The 22,072-nt window shown below is 44.9% G+C and overlaps 1 protein-coding gene across 1 annotated transcript in view; it reads right to left on the bottom strand.

Annotated features, from left to right (window-relative positions):
• Positions 1 to 22,072, bottom strand: part of LOC145357116 (signal peptide, CUB and EGF-like domain-containing protein 3) — a 347,330-nt gene that overhangs the window by 90,179 nt on the left and 235,079 nt on the right. Inside the window, exon 7 of the mRNA XM_080210261.1 lies at positions 7,357 to 7,473. Coding sequence (XP_080066387.1) covers positions 7,357 to 7,473 — 117 coding nt within the window. The remainder of the gene's footprint in view (positions 1 to 7,356; positions 7,474 to 22,072) is intronic.

Raw genomic sequence — 22,072 nt, 5'->3', positions numbered from 1 at the left:
GGGGGCAATAACTAATAGCCCCTGTTACAAGGACAGTAACTAATAGCCCCTGTTACGGGACAGTAACTAATAGCCCCTGTTACGGGGCAGTAACTAATAGCCCCTGTTACGGGGACAGTAACTAATAGCCCCTGTTACGGGGGCAGTAACTAATAGCCCCTGTTACAGGGGCAGTAACTAATAGCCCCTGTTACGGGACAGTAACTAATAGCCCCTGTTAAGGGGGGCAATAACTAATAGCCCCTGTTACGGGGCAGTAACTAATAGCCCCTGTTACGGGGCAGTAACTAATAGCCCCTGTTACGGGGCAGTAACTAATAGCCCCTGTTACGGGGACGGTAACTAATAGCCCCTGTTACAGGGCAGTAACTAATAGCCCCTGTTACAAGGACAGTAACGAATAGCCCCTGTTACGGGGGCAGTAACTAATAGCCCCTGTTACGGGGGCAGTAACTAATAGCCCCTGTTATGGGGCAGTAACTAATAGCCCCTGTTACGTGACAGTAACTAATAGCCCCTGTTATGGGGCAGTAACTAATAGCCCCTGTTACGTGACAGTAACTAATAGCCCCTGTTACGGGGACAGTAACTAATAGCCCCTGTTATGGGGCAGTAACTAATAGCCCCTGTTACAGGACAGTAACTAATAGCCCCTGTTATGGGACAGTAACTAATAGCCCCTGTTATGGGACAGTAACTAATAGCCCCTGTTACAAGGACAGTAACTAATAGCCCCTGTTACGTGACAGTAACTAATAGCCCCTGTTACAAGGACAGTAACTAATAGCCCCTGTTACGGGGACAGTAACTAATAGACCCTGTTACGTGACAGTAACTAATAGCCCCTGTTATGGGACAGTAACTAATAGCCCCTGTTACGGGACAGTAACTAATAGCCCCTGTTATGGGACAGTAACTAATAGCCCCTGTTATGGGACAGTAACTAATAGCCCCTGTTACAAGGACAGTAACTAATAGCCCCTGTTATGGGTAGAAACTGATGTTCATTTTATTCAAATATATGTAAAGTTCTGACATTGTAACTGTGACAGTCTAGTGGAGAGAAACGCTTTCTCAATACACCTGGCTGCATCCTGCTTTGAAAGATCTCACCGTGTGGAACTGTTTTGTTGTAAAAGCTCTCCAGCGCAGCCCCCCCCATTCAGAAACATTCAGACAGGAATCGAGTTTGGGAGCTTTGAATAAGCCGGTGGAGTTGGTGAAGGATAATTCACTGCTCCACTGCAGAGAGCTGAATGGAACTGGCAATCACTGGGTGATTTATGCCGTTGATAATGACTGAGTGACTTGCTCTGAAACACCCTAAAGGCTGGATTTATTGACAGCTTGTATTTCCCTTGGTCAGGGATAATGAGCTGTACGAGAGGGCTGGATAACCCGAGATTTATCCAGTTTTTAATCTGGCCATCACTTCTCTGTGTGCACATAAGACCATAAAACATAGGAGTAGAATTAGGCCACTCGGCCCATCAAATCTACTCCACCATTCAATCATGGCTGATATTTTTCTCATCCCCATTCTCCTGCCTTTTCCCCATAACCCCTGATCCCCTTAGTAATCAAGAACCTATCTATCTCTGTCTTAAAGACACTCAATGACCTGGCCTCCACAGCCTCCTGTGGCAAAGAGTTCCACAGATTCACCACTCTCTGGCTGAAGAAATTCCTCCTCATCTCTGTTTTAAAGGATTGTCCCTTTAGCCTGAGGTTGTGCTCTCTGGTTCTAGTTTTTCCTATTAGTGGAAACATCCTCTCCATGTCCACTCTATCCAGGCCTCGCAGTATCCTGGAAGTTTCAATAAGATTCCCCCCTCATCCTTCTAAACTCCAATGAGTACAGACCCAGAGTCCTCAACCCATTCCTCATACGACAAACTCTTCATTCCAGGGATCATTCTTGTGAACCTCCTCTGGAGCCTTTCCAAGGCCAGCACACTCTTCCTTAGACATGGGGACCAAAACTCCTCACAATACTGCAAATGTGGTCTGCAACCAATCACCACAGGATCAATCCTGTGCCTGATGCTGAGCACTCTGCCACAACTAAAATACAACCAAGGTTTGAGTTCATTCCCTCCACATTGTTCTGTACACTCACTACTATTTAGTCATGGACTATATACAGGCTTGTGGTCCTGAGGCACATGATGACATCATCTCCATGTGCGTTGCAGTGGTGATGACACCTTTCCCCCGTGCTGCTGGTCTGCGCTCTGGTGTTCTTGGTCTCCAGTAGTGACCAGACGAGTTAAAACTTAGAGATGCAAGGCTCACTCCAGGGATAAAGTACAATGCACCGTGGCACAGTGGTTAGCACTGCTGCCTCACAGCACCAGGAACCCCAGTCCAGTTCCTGGCTTGGGTCACTGTGTGGAGTTTGCACATTCTCCCCGTGTCTGCGTGGGTTTCCTCCGAGTGCTCCAGTTTCCTCCCACAGTCCGAAAGACGAGCTGGTTAGGTGGATTGGCCGTGCTAAATTCTCCCTCAGTGTACCCGAACAGGAGCCGGACTGTGGCGACTGGGGGATTTTCACTTCATTGCAGTGTTAATGTAGGCCTATTTGTGACACTGATAAATAAACTAAAACTAATATCTCGGTGAACAACTCGGAGAATTAACAAGAATTGTTAGAGGTGCTGTCTGCAATGGAGAAAAATTAAATGATAGCTTTTTCTTCCCTCTCTGGTGCACATAAAGATCCCACGGGACAATCCAAAGACTAGGAGAGTTCTCCCAGTGTCCTGTGCAGCACTCATCTCTCAATCAATACCATCAAAATAGATTATTACTGAATCAAGCAGTGCAGAAGGAGCCCATTTGGTTCATTGACCACAATCTCACCCAGGCTCTAACCCCATAACCCCATTCATTGACCCTAGCTAGTCCCCCTGATACTACAGGGTAATTTAGCATGGCCAATCAACCTAACTCGCATATCTTTGGACTGTAGGAGGAAACTGGAGCACCCGGAGGGAGCCCACGCAGACACGGGGAGAACCTGCAAACTCTACACAGACAATGACCCAAAACGGGAATCGAACCCGGATCCCTGGCTCTGTGAGGCAGCAGTGCTAACCACTGTGCCACCGCCTTATCTTATCCTTCATCTGAAAGTTGTTTGTGAGCAAGGTCAATGCACAAATTGCTTCCTGCTGTCAGCCTCTAAACAACAGTGATTACATTTCCAAACTAACTCATTGGCTGAAAGTAGGTTTGGGACCATGACAGGTGCTATCTCAATGCACGTGTTCCTTCTTTCCCATTCCTAACAAATGAAAAGCATCTGTTCCTCCAGAATGAAGGAGAAGTACTTTCTCCACGTCAACAACAAGTCTGATCCTATTGGACACCGACAACTTAGAGTGTATCATTTGGACAGGAATTAGTGCCAAGTCTGGTTTCACGTTACAACTTGTGCATCAAAGTGGGCATAGGTCAATCAAAATTTAAGAGCGTCACAGTGGCGCTGTGGTTAGCACTGCTGTCTTACAGAGGACCCGGGTTCAATTCCTGGTTTGGGTCACTGTCTGTGTGGAGTTTGCACATTCTCCCTGTGTCTGCATGGGTTTCCTCCCACAGTCCAAAGATGCACGGGTTAGGTTGATTGGACGTGTTAAATTGCCCCTTAGTGTCAAGGGGAATGAACAGGGTAAATACATGGGGTAATGGAGCGAGTTGTTGGATGGGACTGTTGTTGGTGCTAGCTCAGTGGGCCAAATGGCCTCCTTCTGCACTGTTGGGATTCTATGAAAATAGTAGCTGTGGAACCAAAGCTGGAACAGCTTTAAAATTTTCTCTGGGATAGAAACAAATAATCCTTTGACAGTGCTGGGAGAAGTTTACAGCTGAACTGACGCAGTGAGAACGATCACACTCAAACAGGGGCGGGGTAACCTGCATGAAGAATCATCAAACAGCACATCGAGATGGAAAGACATTATGTGTCACGCTCGAGTGGTGTTCAATCATATCTTGGGAGTTAACTTCTTTTTCAACTGAATCCATTTTATTGAGTTTGTAAACACAACTCTGCTTCCTGTACAGTAACAACTGCAACAAATAAAAGGAGCTTAAAGAAAAAGTTTCTTTTTAAACTGTCTATACGTTTCCACAAAATATGTTCCAGATTTATTTTTCTTCCTCTTTTTCTCAATCTGTTCCCCCAGTTTCCATGGGAACAAGTCCCACATTCTCCCCACTCCCCATGGGGATGAGTCCCACATTCTCCCCACTCCCCATGGGGATGAGTCCCACATTCTCCCCACTCCCCATGGGGAGGGTGGAGAAGGTAGTCAAGAAGGCGCACAGTATGCAGGTCTTTTACCCAAAGGGTAGTGGGTGCCTGGAACTCGCTGCGGGGGAGGGAGTGGAAGCAGATACGATAGTGATTTTTAAGGGGCATCTGGATAAACACACAAATAGGATGGGAATAGAGGGATATGGTCCCCGGCAGGGTAGGGGGTTTTAGTTCAGTCGGACAGCATGGTTGGTGCAGGCTTGGAGGACCGAAGGGCTGTAATTTTCATCGTTCTTTGTTCTCACTTACACTTGCCCTCACTCACATTCACTCTCACCCAAACCCTCAATCTAACAACCCATCCTCATCCACATCCACACTTCCATCCTCACTCTCACCCTCACTCACCTACACTCTCACCCATTCTTTCTTACTCATTCTCCTTCTCTTGGAGCCCCTACTCCTCTTGCGCCCCTACCCTTGGGGCTGAACCTACCCCAGGGTGAGGGTATTCAGAGTATAGAGCTGAATAGGATTGCCCTGGCTTGAGGGAACAATGAGCAACTGGGAGGTCGAGTGACCATCATAGAGTCAAGGAGGGCAAGGGAATGGTAGATTGAAGAAACATCATTGGCGTGTGGATTATTTCAATTATTCTTTTACTGGATGTGAGTGTCACTGGCAAGGCCAGAATGTGTTGCCCAATCCTCATTGTGTTCTTGAACCGAATGGCCATTTCAGAGGGCAATTAAGAGTCAACCACATTGCTGCGGATCTGGAACCACATGTAGGCCAAACCAGGTAAGGAGGACAGTTTTCCTTCCCAAAGGATGTTAACCATATGAATTTTTAAAGGCAACTGATAGGTCCAAAGCCACCATTACTGAAATTAGCTTTCAATTCCAGGTTTTTTGTTTGCTTATTAATTGAATTAAGCTTTAACTGGCTGCCATGGTGGGATTTGAACCCGTGCTCCCAGAGGACATCTCTGGATTACTAATCCAGTGCCACTACACCTCCATCTTCACCTATCGTGTCGCCAAGGGATGGACTGCAGTTGATAAACACAGTTAAAAATATGGCAGAACTATGTTCTGTCAATGCAAAAAGGCAATGCTCCTGGCCTACTCAATTCAGATTATATGTTAAAAATTCATAGAATCACTACAGTACAGACGGCCATTTGGCCCATTGAGTCTGTATCAACCACAATCCCAACCAAGTCCCATAACCCCACACATTTACTCTGCTAATCCCCCTCACACTAGGGTCAATCCTTTTAGGATGGTCAATCCACCTAACCCGCACATCTTTGGATTGTGGGAGGAAATCGGAGCACCCAGAGGAAACCCACGCAAACACGAGGAGAATGTGCAGACTCCATACAGAGAGTGACCCAAGCCGGGAATCAAACTGGGTTCCCTGGCGCTGTGAGGCAGCAGTGATCATTGTGCCAATTCCTCCTATATCTAATTCTAAACTCGTGAAGCTGTGAAACATTCTCTCTTGTCAATCACACTCATGTGTGAGCTTAACCTTTCAGTTAATTAGTCTTTAATTTACATAATTGATGTTCTTACCCCAGGGGTCATAAGGCCTTAATTACTGCATTATGTAGCTTTGAAACATTTCAGCTGCTCATTGGGCCTCCTTATTTCATTGGAATGGTTTCATGTTACAGAACTATAGCTTCATTCTATTTACTGAATTTGGAGGAAGATTGTCCTGGCTATTATACAACGGCATTGTAAACATGTTTTTTTTAATGAGTTTACAGTGAATTTGCTGCACTATTGCTCTCCCCAGTTTCCCATTCTTTTCTCAGGCTCATTGCTTGCCCATTACCCTTGGTGCTAATTTCCTTCAATCGTTTGCATCACAGAATTCTCCTCTGTTTCCTTCCCTTCTCGACAGTCTCTGTCATCTCTTGCCAGTTGTCCTGCTCTCTCCCATTGGAAATTTCACATGTCAGCTATGACTCTCACCAACTTTTACAGATGCATTATAGAAAGCATTCTTTCTGGTTGTTTTGCAGTTTGGTATGGGCTCCTGCTCTGCCCAAGACTGCAAGGAACTACAGAAGGTTGTGAATGTAGCCCAATCCATCACGCAAACCAGCCTCCCATCCGTTGACACTGTTTACACTTCCTGCTCCCTCGGCAAAGCAGCCAGCATAAGGACCCCATGCATCCCAGACATTCTCTCTTCCACCTTCTTCCTTTTGGAAAAAGGTACAAAAGTCAGAGGTCACGTACCAACCGACTCAAGAACAGCTTCTTCCCTGCTGCTGTCAGACTTTTGAATGGATTTATCTCGCATTAAGTTGATCTTTCTCTAAACCCTAGCTATGACTGTAACACTCCATTCTGCATTCTCTCCTTTCCTTCTCTATGAATGGTATGTTTTGTTTGTATAGCGCAAGAAACAATACTTTTCACTGTATGTTAAATACATATAATAATAAATCAAATCAAAATCAAATTGTTGCCATAGCCCAGCCAGAAAGACTTTATGGTTTCAAAGCTCAGGTCAAGTCACACTCCCTGACCATTGCCGTCATCCTTGTATTTTTACCATTTTCAGGTAACAAATGTGAATTGAAAATACTCCCATTGTACACAAGAGTACACCCCAACAGACTGGAAACTGGAAGGAAAATGGAAGGAGCAGCGCTCCGAAAGCTCGTGATTCCAAATAAACCTTTAACCTAGGGTTGTGAGGCTTCTTAAAATGGAAACTGGCTGCCATTTTGCAATTCCTGAGTTAATAGCTGTCTCTTTGATGTCTGCGATCAACGTGAATTAAGCTAGGTTGTCTCCCAAACTCCCTGAATTGGGGAAATTCAAACAGCCTCCATCAGCCAAGGGAATTTCTGATATTTAAGATTCAATTCTACACCCTCCAATCATCCAAGCGTATTTCCAAAAGGTTTGGTTTTAGGGATATGAAACTCTCCATTTGTGTCTCCCTCTAGCTAGATGTATCAATAGTCATTCGAATACTTAGCTAAAGGGGTGAGGAAGCTGCAATTTCGCTGAAGTGTGCGATCAGCACTGAGGAAGTAAATGGCTCTGTGGGAGATGTAGACAAGTACTGACCTTTGCAAGTCTTCCTGTCAGGTTGCAAAGTGAAGCCAACTGGACAACTACAGCGGACCCCCGTCGCGGCGTCCTGACAGGTGCTGTCACAGCCTCCATTGTTCACAGCGCAGGTCTCTGTGGGAAGAGAAACAGAGTGGGTGGAGATCAAAGCAGCACGAGAAGAAATCCCACTGGGGACAGCTTTACAATGCACATTACCGCAGTGCTGACACTTTACAACTGATTAGTTGGCTCTACAGAGCTTTGAGACATTCGGTGATCATGAAAGGTGCTATATAAATGCAATCCATTGTTTCATCGAAGATATCAGCACCTCCCCTCAGCCTGGAGTTTAATAGAACCGAAACTAGTGATTTTTTCTTTTAGTTAGAGCAATAAATAAGGGAGTTACGAATGTTGTATACCAATTATAAAGGCCTTTCTTCTCCTTTCCAACATTCTGGTCTTCCCAGTGCTGTGAACTCTTGCCGTGGTTATTGAGCTAGATGCCTGAACTTAGACTCCAGTGATTTCACCTGATCTTTCGTTTTAGCCTGGATTTAATTAAAACCCAAATGTCAAACGCCTGATCTGACGACTGAAGTACTAAATTCCTCTCTGTTATTTTTCAATTTCCTGCCTGACCCCCTGCCACGTCCAGGTTACTGTCTCTGGAGTGAGATATGCTCGTGTGCGCTACCTCAATCCCTCGGGATCCAGCTCACCTTCTACCCCGGAGCCCCCTGGCAGGGGCTGGCCTTGCTCAGGAAACACACGCAAGCCCCAGGCTGAATGTCAACACAAACCGAGATTCCTGATGCGAAACTCAAAGGTAGGAGCAGCTCGACAGATCAGAGACTATGCAGGTTACCCCGAATAAAAGTGATTTGCAACGTGCCGAGCTTCCTGCAAATCCGTCTGCCGCAAAATGAAAATACGCCACTCGGTGTCACATGACGTTAATTAATGTCAATCGATCAGCTCCACACGTCTTGCACAAACGTCACACGACCCTGAATCTAAACAGACCGTCTCCTAATCACTTAATGAACCAGTTAAATGTCGAACTCACAGCAAACCCAGCTGCGGGTGGAATTCCTGTGTTTCTGAAGACCGCACCATTGAACCAAATGCTGATACAAGACTGCTGTCCTGTCCCGTTGAGATCAAAGGTGGTGTGTATTTAATGCTTGCGGTGTGGAAGGGCAGTGCAGTTGACAACTTGGTTTGAGCGTTCAGTCCTGGAATCTACGGACCTTCTTGAACTCAGCGGAAATTTAAGGGCTGGCCGCATCCACCAGGGTGCACCATGCCACAGCGGGAGTGTCAATAAGGTGCAAAGGAATAAAAGGCATGCCAAACACAGGAGCAATGAGGCAGAATAAAAGGTTAAAAGAGCTAACAGAAGGTCTAAGACTGCAAGGAACTACAAAAGATCATGAATGTAGCCCAATCCATCATGTAAACCAGCCTCCCATCCATTGACTCTGTCTACACTTCCTGCTGCCTCGGCAAAGCAGCCAGTATAATTAAGGACCCCACACACCCCGGACATTCTCTCTTCCTCCTTTTTCTGTCAGATACAAAAGTCTGTGGTCACGTACCAGCCAACTCAAGAACAGCTTCTTCCCTGCTGCTGTCGGACTTTTGAATGGACTTACCTTGCATTAAGTTGATCTTTCTCTCCACGCTAGCTATGACTGTAACAGTAAGTAGTCTCACAACACCAGGTTAAATCCAACAGGTCTATTTGGTAGCACAAACTTTCAGAGCATCGCCCCTTCATCAGGTGAGTGCCTGATAGCACTCACCTGAAGAAGGAGCGATACTCTGAAAGCTCGTGCTACCAAATATATCTTTTGGACTTTAACCTAGTATTGTGAGACTACTTACTGTGACTACTCCAGTCTGATGCTGGCATCTCCACATCATGACTGTAACAGCATATTCTGCACGCTCTCCTTTCCTTTTCTATGAACAGTATGCTTTGTCTGGATAGCGTGCAAGAAACAATACTTTCCACTGTATGTTAATACATGTGACAATAACAAGTCAAGTCAAATAGTGTACCGCATAGTGTCCCTGCCTCTGAGCCAGGGGCACTGGGTCCAGGGCTTGGTGGCCACGGAAGATTCGTTCATGACAAGGGCAAACAGGCTGATTTGCAACCTTGCAGGTCCGACCAATGTGGCAGGTGGTGTGAGTGGGAAAGCCTCCTGGTTGGCCAGAAAACTAGCCAGCAGGTACAGCAGGTAATAAAGAAAGCAAAGGGAATGTTGGCATGTATAGCTAAAGGAATAGAATATAAAGGTAAGGAAGTATTGTTACAATTATACAAGGCATTGATGAGGTTACACCTGGAGTATTGTGTATAGTTTTAGTCCCCTTATTCGAGGAAAGATGTAGTGGGATTGAAGGCGGTTCAGAGGAGGTTCACCAGATTGATTCCAGAGATGAGGGGGTTTTGTCGTGTGAAAAGAGATTGAACAGTTTAGGCTGACACTCTCTGAAATTCAGAAGAACAAGGGGTGATCAAATTGAGGTTCACAAGATGATAAAAGGTCTGGATAAAGTAGACATGGGATGGATGCTTCCATTGGTGAAACATCCTAGAACGAGAGGTCAGAATCTTAGGATAAGGGGCAGCAAATTTAAAACAGAATTGAGGAGAAACTACTTCTCCCAAAGGGTGAATCTGTGGAATTCGCTGTCCCAAAGTGTGGTGGGTGCTGGGACAGTGAGTAAATTTAAGGAAGTGTTAGATAGATTTTTAATTGGTGATGGGTTGAAGGGTCGGGGGAGAAGGCAGGGAAATGGGGATGAGGAGCATATCAGCCACGATCGAATGGGGGAGCGGACTCGATGGGCTGAATGGCCTAATTCTGCTCCTACATGTTATGAACTTACAAACAGAACAGCCACACACTGTGGTAGGCTGCAGTGTAAAAGCCTCCCCATGTTAAAAAGATTCTACTCGCAAGTTCTTGCCATGGACTGCGCTGCGTGGCAAATCTCCTCATTTCAAGGTACAACCTGGAGGGACAGATAGATACGGGAAGCGGGATTGCTTGTTGAATATATTAACTAACTTAAATGTAAATCGATATTTCCTTGTAGTAGGCAGGTAACTCGGTACAGATGGAGATTTTAGAAGCACTGACAATGACTGGATGCTAGTCTAAGAAAAATGAAGCGCGACGGGCTGAACTCCAACAAACTAAAACCTCTGTCATTATTTCCCTTTCGGTCTTCTCAGTTCTCTGCTGAATGGAAAGCGTACTTTAAATGTCATGCCTGAGGAAGACATGGCAATTTACAAAAAAACCGAAACTTAGCAAAGTGTAGAGTCACCAGGGTTTCGTTCTTAAAAACCCCAAAGTCTATCGAGGCAGGTCTCACAAAAGGCAATTAACTTATCACAGGTGTTTCTCTTTAATTCCTGTTTATTTCTCTCTGCCAGGACTTTGTTAACTGTTTCCTGCCTGGGTTTTGTCTGCACCTCTCATTCACTTCAAACTGTAGCTGAGTCTTTGCCTGTCTGAGCCTCACGCTCCGAAACCCGATCTCTAAACTCCTTTGCTCCCACACTCCCCCGTTCCACCCTCAGGATTCTCCATAAACCCCACCTGTAACCGGCTCATAGCCATCTGTCCTAACAGTCCCTCCCTTAACTCGGGCTCGATTATAGTCACACGACACTCCTATAGAGCACTTTGAGACATTAAAGGCAAGTTATTGCTGTTGTCTATTTAATTATAAATTAAATTCTAAATAAATATATTAACCTGAGTATAATGTTGGCCATTCCAAAGCAAGTATAACAGTGTGGTATAAGAAGACTATTTAATTCAATATGCAGATTATTACAGTAAGAAGTCTCACAACACCAGGTTAAAGTCCAACAGGTTTACTGGGTAGCACGAGCTTTTGGAGCATCACTCCTTCGTCAGGTGAATGCCTGAAGTGGGTGCATGAAGGAGCGACACTCCAAAAGCTCGTGTTACCAAATAAACCTGTTGGACTTTAAACTGGTATTGTGAGACTTCTTACTGTGCCCATCCCAGTCCATTGCTGGCATCTCCACATCAGATTATTACAAGCAAGAGTGTTTATTATTATTAACCTTTTGGGTCCCAATATGTTTGAAGAGCAGATTCTATACAAAAAAGTTTACGTCCTAATTGTGACGATACGGTGCCTTTAAGAAATGTATTCTGGTCATGTTTCTTGTGCATGATCTATATTAGCAGTTTTTTTTGTGCCGTTTTGATCCACTCCTAACCAGCAGCCTCTAATGTTCCTGCAGCGGCATAACCGATCTTAATTGCTAGAATGTTTGTTTTAATCTGGGCGAATGCTGTTGTGTTTCTTAGTGTTTTCCCCTGGAGGATTGCAGAGCAGGACTTGATTGGATTGATTGATAGTTATATCAGGTAACTGGGTGGAGCTAGGCTTACACAGAGAACTCAAGGTGAGATGCTGCATAGAGTTGTGAGGGAGAAATGCCTTTCTTTATGTCTCTGGAGACTGGAATTTGCCAGGAAATAAGCCCCTTTGTCTGAGATTTTGCTGGTTGGAAGTGGATCTTTATCGGAGAGTCTGCTGTATGAGAGTCAGAAGACAGGTGCCTGTCTGGATCTCTGTCCAAGGTTCTTAAAAGGCTGGAAATCTAACAACCACATGAGGGTATCTGCTTTTGTGCCAACTTAAAAAAAGGGATTTATGTTAATGGTGATTCTGCTTAAATTGGAATAATAAATAGCTATTAAGAATTATAACTTATCATCTTTAAGTATTTTAATTGGTAAAAATGATGCTAATTTTTTTTGTTATATTCTAGCTGTGATCTTCACAGAGTCCCATAGAAACCTAGACTATCATAGAATCCCTACAGTGCAGAAGGAGGCTATTCGGCCTATTGAGTTTGTACCGACCACAATCCCACCCAGGCCCTTTCCCCACAACCCCCTCTTATGTACCCTGCTAATTCCGCTGACACTAGGGTCAATTTAACCTGGCCAATCCACCTAACCTGCACATCTTTGGACTGTGGGAGGAAACCGGAGCACCTGGAGGAAACCCACGCAAACACAGGGAAAATGTGCAAACTCCAAACAGACAGTGACCCGAGGCTGGAATTGAACCGGGTCCCTGGTGTTTTGAGGCAGCAGTGCTAACCACTGTGCCACATCTTAAGTAAAGTTTGTTTTGATAAAAGCTTCCTAGTAGGTCAATTGAATTATGCTCACCTCAATGCCAAAATCAAATGTAAACGTGAGGTTCTAGGCTAACACAATATACTTTGGAGTTTCTGATCTGGTCCCTAACACAAACTTGACTGGAGAGGGTTTTTGGAGTGTGGTGAGGAGGAGTTATGCTCAGTGGAGTTTTGACTCCAGAACATGTGTCTATTATTCACCCAGTAGGCTCCTTGCCCAGAATCGAGCCTGATTGATAGGTTTGGCAGTGTGTCTGGAGAAGAACACTCCAGAGGAGGCCACAGGGCCAGAAGCAGGGAGTAAAGTCTGCATTTGGATCAGTGGGAGCCAATGGAAGGGACTGATATTGCAGGGTAGCTTGGAGTTGGAAGCCAGGTCGGGGGCGGTGGGAGTTGTGGTGACGGGGAAGGAATCCTCCTGGCCCAGAAGCAGTGTTGTAAAGGTATTTACCTCTTCCTTAAGGTGATCCTGTCTTCTATTCAGCTGCTGGGTTTCCCATGGTCTGGGAATCTCGGGATAAACCTGGAAAGCAGGTTCAATCTGAGGCAGGCAGCCACATTACAATATGTAAATGACCAAACCACCTCTCTGGAATGGACTGTCTGCCTACTTCATTAGAACTGAAGCGGGTGGCTGGGTTCAGGATACAGATATAAAAATGTTTAACATCTCACTGGCCCACTCAGTTAATTTTGCACTTAAAATGGCCACCATGATTCCCAGATTATAGAGCATAAAATTCTCTTATAGGAACAATGGTAAAACTATAAAAATTTTATAATCAAGCAATCCCTGAAATCCTCACAATCCTGTCATCACAAGTCCTTCGCGTTACCCTGTTGTATTTCTTCCATTCTGGGACGTTCTGGGGAACTACGAAAGGCTGTGAATGTAGCCCAATCCATCACGCAAACCAACCTCCCATCCATTGGCAAAGCAGCCAGCATAATTAAGGACCCCACACACCCCGGACATTCTCTCTTCCACCTTCTTCCATTGGGAAAAAGATACAAAAGTCTGAGATCACGCACCAACCAACTCAAGAACAGCTGCTGTCAGACTTTTGAATGGACTTTCTTTGCATTAAGTTGATCTTTCTCTACACCCTAGCTATGACTGTAACACTACATTCTGCACTCTCTCGTTGGGGAGTGGGATGGCTTGATCTTGGGTTTGGACATAGCTCCGCACAACATCGAGGGCCGAAGGGCCTGTACTGTGCTGTGCTGTTCTATGTTTCCTTCTCTATGAATGGAATGCTTTGTCTCCAGAGTGTGCGAGCAGCAATACTTTTCACTGTATGTTAATACATGTGGCAATAATAAATCAAATCAAAATCAAAATCAAAGGCAGAGAGATGGTAAATGGCAGATGATGAGGGGAGATAGTTAATAACATTTCTCTCCCATTCTGGAATTAATTTTAATTATGGAGTTTGTATGGCAGATCCTGAACCACTGGACCTAGTTTACTGATGGTAGATGGAATGCCAGAGAAACCTCAACTATTGACCCTCATACAATGCACATCCAGCTCTATGTATAAAATATTTCAACAGCATGGAGCGATGGCGCGGGGGGAGGGCAACATTAATCCAGATATTCTTGGCCCTGTCATCCATGACAAGCATTTAAAGTTTTCAGTTGGCCCGGCTGAGCTCGGCAAGTCACAGGAGTACAATCAGAAAAGCCAGTGATGATTCCCAATTGACTGCTGGCAGCCAACGTAAACACTGCAAACTGTGTAATGTGAGGCCTGTGGAGAATTCATTAGAATTGAACAAATGTAAAATGTGTTAATTCTTTCTAAACAAAAACACCATTTCTTATTTGCTGATTCGTTTTATATCTAACTAAGCCTGAGGGATCTACTTGCTGCTGTGGAATTGTACCTTCGCGGGACAATAGATTCTAAACACGTTCAGTTGCTTTTTATTCTCAATTCAACACATCAACATCACCCCTTGGCCAGGAGTGCACACTTTCCATTTAAGTCAGTCATAATCCTTCCTTGCAGATTACAGTAGAACAGGTTTTTCCTATATGGTTTATATACAGTCCCAAGACAGCACACTCTATAAGGCCTAGACAGTTTGATAACTGTCCCTGGAGTTTGACAGTGGGATATAAAGGCCCCTGCCTAAGTAGATTAATCGTGTTGCTGGGTTGATTCATTACCCTCTGAGGGGCTTCGCACAGGGAAGCTGTTTCATTCTTCCCTAATTGGGAGTGATGTGTGGGGGGATCAGCCCCTTTTTTGGGAGTCTGCAGACATTCCCTTACCATCACAGTGGGTCAGTAAAGCAAGACCAGAAAAAAAAATGCAAAAGTCTTTATAAGTTTACAAATGCATTCACGCATGTGAACTGTCACCAACTCAGTGGTGGAAAGTAAGAGAATTGTGTGTCGAACATTTATCATAGAATCCCCACAGTGCAGAAGGAGGCCATTCGGACCATTGAGTCTGTACTGACCACAATCCCACCCAGGCCCCACTCCCGTATTCCCCACAAATTTACCCTGCTAATCCCCTGACACTTTAGCATGGCCAATCCACCTAACCTGCACATCTTCGGACTTTCAAAATCTTTGGATTTAAAAACAGCACTCCAATTTCGCCTCAGCTAAAATCAATACCTGAAGGTACAAATATGGGTGTGTGCACCAGTAAGTATCGTCAGCAGAGGGAAATGTCGCCCTCCCCCCTCGCCATCGCTCCATGCTGTTGAAATATTTTACACCTGGGGCTGGGTGTGCATTGTATGAAGGTCAATAGTTGAGGTTTCACTGGCATTCCATTAAATTAACTGAGGGGGAGAAGGATTCAGGTGAAGGCTGATGTAGGAATCCATAAATAAAACCTGAGGCACCAGAAAAGTACAACAATGTGGGTGAAAAATAGCTGAGTGGGACGGGAAGGGATAGAGAGTTTCGAAGCAATAGTATTTCAGAGAGCAACATCCATGCAAGGAACAGTAGTGAAAAGATAACATTGAAATTACTTTATCCTTTTCCCTCATTCTTTCATCGTTGGCAAGGCCAACATTTGTTGCCCAACCTTAACCGCCCTTGAATTGAGTGGCTTGCTATTCAGAGGGCCGTTAAGAACCGACCGCATTGCACTGGGTCTGCAGTCACACTTACACCAGACTGGGTAAGGACGACAGATTTCCCTCCCTAAAGGACACTAATGGACCAGATGGGTTTTTACAGCAATTGACAATGGTTTCATGGTTACCAGCTTTATATTCCATATTTATTCATCTGAATTTGCAGAGCACCCGCAATAAGATACAAGGTAAACTAGTGACACAAATAGACAGAAATGTTTTATCTAATTGCCATTACTGGGACATGGGGTTAATTTTCTGCTGGCCAATTGAAGATGGCAGTGTTGGAGGGGTGGGGAAGGGGGAAGCCCATTAATTCCCTGGGTGGGGGGCTCTCATCATCCTCCTGCCCACCCTAACCTGTCCACAATTTTACAAGGGGTGGGCAAGTCCTAGATCAGTCCATCCACACTCACCCATTGCCACTGAGGGTTGCTTCCCACCCAGCCTCAATTTTGAGGTTGCTGGGAGATGTCCAGGGTCATGGGGGGGAGTCAGAGAGGCCACCCTTGCACAGGCATCAAGCATGAGAAATGGCTGCCAGAGAAATTGTTGCCCTCTCCCCCCGCACCCCCGCCCAATGACTGTTGTCTGTGGGAACTCCAGCCTTTACTGGCCTCTCCATTGCGACACCACCCCTCTCTGACCTCACCTCACTGGCCCACTGTGACAGGTTACAAGGTCATCAAGTTTGGAGAATAATTACCCAGGGTAGATAGTAGGGTAAATAACACAGCGTCAGGGACCTGGGTTCGATTCCCAGCTTGGATCATTGTCTGTGTGGAGATTGCACATTCTCCCCATGTCTGCGTGGGTTTCCTCCGGGTGCTCCGGTTTCCTCCCACATTCTGAAAGACGTGCTGGTTAGGTTCATTGTCCCAAACAGGTGGCGGACTGTGGCGACTAGGGGAATTTCATGGTAACATCATTGTATTCTTAACAGAATATTTAGTTGTGACAAATAAATAAACTTTAAACTTTTTTGTGAAAAGAGTGGAAAATAAGGATGGGTGACCCTGATAATAAAGAATGACAGGTGGACATGAGCGAGAAAGGATCTTGGTTTAGAAAATTAGAAAGTAGAATCAGAATCAAGTCCAATCCATCACGGAAAACAGCCTCCCATCCAGTTTTGAATGGACCTATCTTGCACTAAGCTGTTCTTTCTCTACATCCTAGCTATTATTGTAATGCCACATTCTGCACTCTCTTGCTTCCTTCTCTATGAACAGTATGTTTCATCTGTATAGTGCACAAGAAATAATACTTATCATTGTATGCTAATACATGTGACAATTATAAATCAAATCAAATCAAAGGATGGGTGGGGGAGAATAGGAATAGCATCAGTTAAAAGATACTGGTGGGAATAATCAATCGGTCCCCAATAATTAGTTATACTTACGGACAGAGCATTAAACAAGAAATCATTAGAACTTGTAACATAGACAATGTGACAGTGTGGGGGACTTTACTCCTCATTCAGACTGGGCCAATCAAATTGGCAGCAGTAATCTGGAAGACAAGTTTGTAGAGAGCTTCCTTGGAACCATATGTTGTGGAAGCAACTAGTGAGAAAGTAGACTTAGTATTTTAGGTCTGATATTGTGCAATGAGGCACAGTTAATTAGTAACATCATAGTAAAAGATCTACTAGAAAATAGTGATCATAATACAACTAAATTTCAGATTAAGTCTGAAATGACATATTCTAATCACAAACAAAAACCTTCAACATAAACAGTGCCAAATTCATCAGTAACTGGGGAGGCTGGCCAAGGTGATTGGGTAAATAGACAAAGAGTTCTGGCCATAAATAAACATTGGAAAATGTTTAAAGCAATACATAAAATTCAACAAAAAATAATTCTATGGAAATCAAAAACTCAGCGAGAAACATATAACCTCGGCAACCTAAGGAAGTTAAGGGCGACACTGGATGAAGAGAAGAAGGTTATAATGTTGCGAAAAAAGAAGTCTTAGGATTGGAATCTTTTAGAAACTGGTAAGGGGGCATCAAAAAGGTGATAAAAAAGGTAAAAGATAGAATCTTAGAGAAGTCTACTCTGAAATTTAACATCAGATTGTAAATATTTTAAAAATCATATTTAAAAAGGAAGAGAGTAGCTAAAATAAATGTTAGTCCCATAGAAGTAGACATCGATGAAATTATTATGGAGAATGAGGAAATGGCAGGGACATTGAACAAATATTTTGCGTCACAATAGAAAACACAAGTACCAGAAATTGAGGATAACCTAGGGTTTGATAAGGTTGAGGAAATGAAGGTAATGAGAAACGCAAGAAAATAAAATCCAACAACTCCTTCAGTCATGATGGCCAGTATCCTAGGGTTCTACCAGAGAAAGCTGCTGAGATAGAGAATGCACTTTGATTTTCCAAAACTCCCTGGATTCTGGATGGGTTCCAGTAGACTGGAAGCCAGCAAATGCAACACCATTACTCAAGAAAGGACAGAGGAAGGAAACAGGGAACCACAGGTCAGTTAGGCAGATACCAGTCATGGGGGAAGCATTGGAATCAATGATCATGGAAGTCTTAACAATGCACTTAGAAAATCAGAGTATGATTAGAACAATTCAACAGGTTTACTAAAGAGAAATTATATTTGAGAAGCTTAAGATCCCACCATTCGTGGGGATTATGTTCCCGTGGAACCTTGTAAACAGCGAGATTGTGAAGGAGGAATATGCTTTTAAATGGGACTCAATTAGCTAGGTTCTACCACATGAGGGCAGTTACAGTACTCTACAATAACCCGTGTTCCAATTCATTGAACTGTTAGACCTGCTGTACACATTCCATAAATTTACTTCACCTTTCCGATTTCCAGCATTGGCAGCTTCATTCACAAAAAAATCATGATCCCTGAAACAGAGAGAAACCCAGGACCAAACAAGGGGTAAAATTAGCAACCCACTCACCATACTCAAATAACCAAGGCCAACTGAGTTTGTCAGTGAGCCTATTGGCTCTGACTATACACTCACCATGCCATGGTACAGTTAGTGTGGGCTGTGGGGTTGGAGTGAGATGTTTCAGTTGTTTAAAAGGGCAGGTAGGAGTTGGGTTGTTGGGGGGGTGAAGGAAGAGATACTATCATCAAATGGCAGTGCCCTCAGATAGTCCACCTTCTTCCTCCTAACTAACTGACTGATTATTAGAAATAGGAACTTTAACTGGACTTTTATTTTTCCTGTCTGATTCAGTGACGCTGACTCCAATTACAGGCCACTTAGAACTGAGTATAACTAATGCAGCCCAGACTTTAAACCAATACCAGGACTTTCCTGTTCCCCATAATAAATAAACGGAATATTCCTAGATATGGTAATAATGGTGCTACAAGCTTGCCATACTGCTATAAAACAATATCTACCACTGTGGAAGTGTGTTACAGTGCAATGATAAAGTCTGGACGTAGGGAGTCATGGTGAATGACACTGTACTGGGTAGGCACAGAGACCCACACAGTAGCACAGTGGTTAGCACAGCTGCCTCACAGTGTCAGGGACCCAGGTTCAATTCCTGGGCTCAGGCCACTGTGTGGAGTTTCCACATTCTCCCCATGTCTGCGTGGGTTTCCTCGGGGTGCTCCAATTTCCTCCCACATTCCAAAGGTAAGTGGATAGGCCATGGTAAATTGTCCCTTAGTGTCAGGGGGACTAATTAGGGTAAATGCCTAGGGATGTGGGGCTAGGGCCTGGGTGGGATTATGGTTGGTGCCAAATGGCCTCCTTCTGCACTGTAGGGATCTATAATTCTACAACTGCAGGCATCATTTATTGGAGCAGACATACAATATCAGATGAACTTGATTTGATGGTAGAGTGTGAGACAAGTAAATCACTGGGAACGTGACAGGATTAATGATCCCCACATTGGAATTTTTGTTGTCATTTACTTTCTTACTTTAGATAAGAAAAAGAAGAGAGAGACTTTGGGCTGTATACTGCCAGAGCCAATGCATTGGGTTCAGGGTGCCAGTCCGGATGTCAGCCATTTTGGGTGGTTCAGGTGCACAAGATGGCCACCAGTGGTCAGGAAGTAGGCAGATAATTAGGCACCTGAACAGCCTTGTTAAAGACAAGTAATGGAGACATCCTGGGATCTTCCAGATGGCTTTCAGTTTCCTGATGTGACAGGCGGCAGGTCAACTCCCTGTAGGCAGGCCAACAGCAGCAAGGCAGCTTGCCGGGGGTGTGGGGGGTGGGAGGGTATAGCCAAAGGCCATCTGTAGAGGCTGATGTTAAATGACTGGCTTGAGCCCCCACCCAACTCCCTCCTCACCCTCATCCTATAAGTTGCAGATGCTGTGCCCATGGACCTCCTGCGTTTCTTTAATATGCAAGAGTAGCAATTTACTAAGAAGGGAAATGGAATGCTAGAATTTATGAGGAGAGGAATTGGACGTAAAGGTAAGGTTATGCTCCAGTTATACAGGGCATTGGTGAGTCCACACTCTGAAGTACTGGCGGGGGGCTGGGGGGGTGGGTAGGATCTTGAGCCAGCACTCTCTGTGCATGGGATCACCATCGTGCACGCAAAATCCAGTGTAATCCATGCCCGCTAATCTTTTTCGACAAAGTGGTTCAAAATCTGGAGAGAAAACTGATGTGTGGAGCTGGAGAACTTCACGTTGCGTTTCTGTCTGAGCCAGACACTTTGAGAAATGTTGGTCCTCAAGTGTGTATAATTTTGGTCTCCTTATCTGAGGAAGGATGTAAATATAATGGAGGTGGTTCAGAGGAGATTTACCAGATTGATGAATGAAATGACCAGGTTGCCTTCTGAGCATAAGTTAGACAGACTGGACTTGTTTCCACTAGGGTTTATCAGAGAGACGGATCACTTGAATGAAATTTACAAGGATGGTTTTGACAAGGTGGACATGATGATGGATGTTTCTTCCTGTGGGTGAGGACACTGCGGCACAGGGTGAACCCATTTAACATCACAGTGCTGCGGTGGAAGTAGGCGGAGTGGGTGTGATCCATGGTAAGCTCAGCCTGCTGCCACCCTTGGTGTGGATCTCACTCATCAAGGAGGCGAGGAAGCAGAATATCTGTGGGTGCTCCCACAGGTTACTCAGTCTGTGGGACTGGCAGTGCCAATTTGGGGGCACGTGTTTTCCAGACATTGCCCCTCTGCTACTGCCCTTGTTACTGCATTCAAGCGAGCCAGCTGAGAATGCTCCCATGCAGATGTTCCAGTGGCAGTGGGAATCCTCGAGACTACCCCCTTCCACCGGTCATTCTGTAATCACTGGGATAGCACTGTCCTGGAGCTGAAGGGCAGGTGCAATCCAGGTGCTAGGGAAATGTGCATGGGTGAATCGCTGTTAGTATGGTTTGTTGTGGTGGATAAAATTAGTTATAGAAGTTTTTGTTCAAGGCTTTTATATCTGCACGTTGACCAAGGGTATTGTGTGGTGAATAAGTCTGCAATGGGCATAATAGTGGTAAATGGTTTAAAGTTTATTTATTATTGTCACAAGTAGGCTTACATTAACACTGCAATGAAGTTATTGTGAAAATCCCCTAGTCGCCACACTCCGGCACCTGTTTGGGTACACTGAGGAAGAATTTAGCATGACTGATGCACCTAATCAGCATGTCTTTTGCACTGTGGGGGGAAGCCGGAGCATCCGGAGGAAACCCACGCAGACATGGGGAGAATGTGCAGACTCTGCTCAGACAGAGACCCAAGCCAGGAATTGAACCTGGGTCCCTGGGTCTCAGTCGCCTCTCACCTGTCGTTGAAGATCCCCAGTAGCTCCAACGTAAGCGACAAGGTGAGCCTTGAAATTTGTTGGGCGAATGATTGGAATGTCTTTATTCCCAGGAAGGTCATGAGGCTGTTCTTCTCCAGCCACTGGCCCCGGGTGCCAACAACAAATTCAGAGAAATGGGGTTCCAGGCATCCAGTCAACTTTAAATTCTACCCCTGGAACCTTGTGTATCTCTCACCTTAAACCTATGCCCTCTAGTTTTGGACTACCTACCTTCGGGAAAAGATGTTGAGGAGTTGAGGAGGAACTTCTTCACTCAAAGGGTGGTGAATCTCTGGAATTCTCTGCCCGTTGAAGTGGTGGAGGCTACCTTGCTAAATATATTTAAGTCACAGGTAGATAGGTTTCTGATAGACAAGGGGATTAAGGGTTATGGGGAGAAAGCGGGAAAGTGGAACTGATCCACTTCAGATCAGTCATGATCTTGTTGAATGGCGGGGCAGGCTCGAGGGGCTAGATGACCTACTCCTGCTCCTATTTCTTATGTTCTGACGCGGTGAGGCAGCAGTGCGAACCAGTGTGTGTCCATGTTGGGGTGGGGCACTTGTTTCAGTAGAAGTAGAACATCACAATTTGCTCTCTCACAATTCTTTC

Source organism: Carcharhinus amblyrhynchos, chromosome 22 (genome assembly GCF_965287045.1).
Source record: "Carcharhinus amblyrhynchos chromosome 22, sCarAmb.v2.hapA, whole genome shotgun sequence".
In the NCBI taxonomy this organism is placed as follows: domain Eukaryota; kingdom Metazoa; phylum Chordata; class Chondrichthyes; order Carcharhiniformes; family Carcharhinidae; genus Carcharhinus; species Carcharhinus amblyrhynchos.
This window is presented reverse-complemented; position numbering and strand designations above follow the sequence as displayed.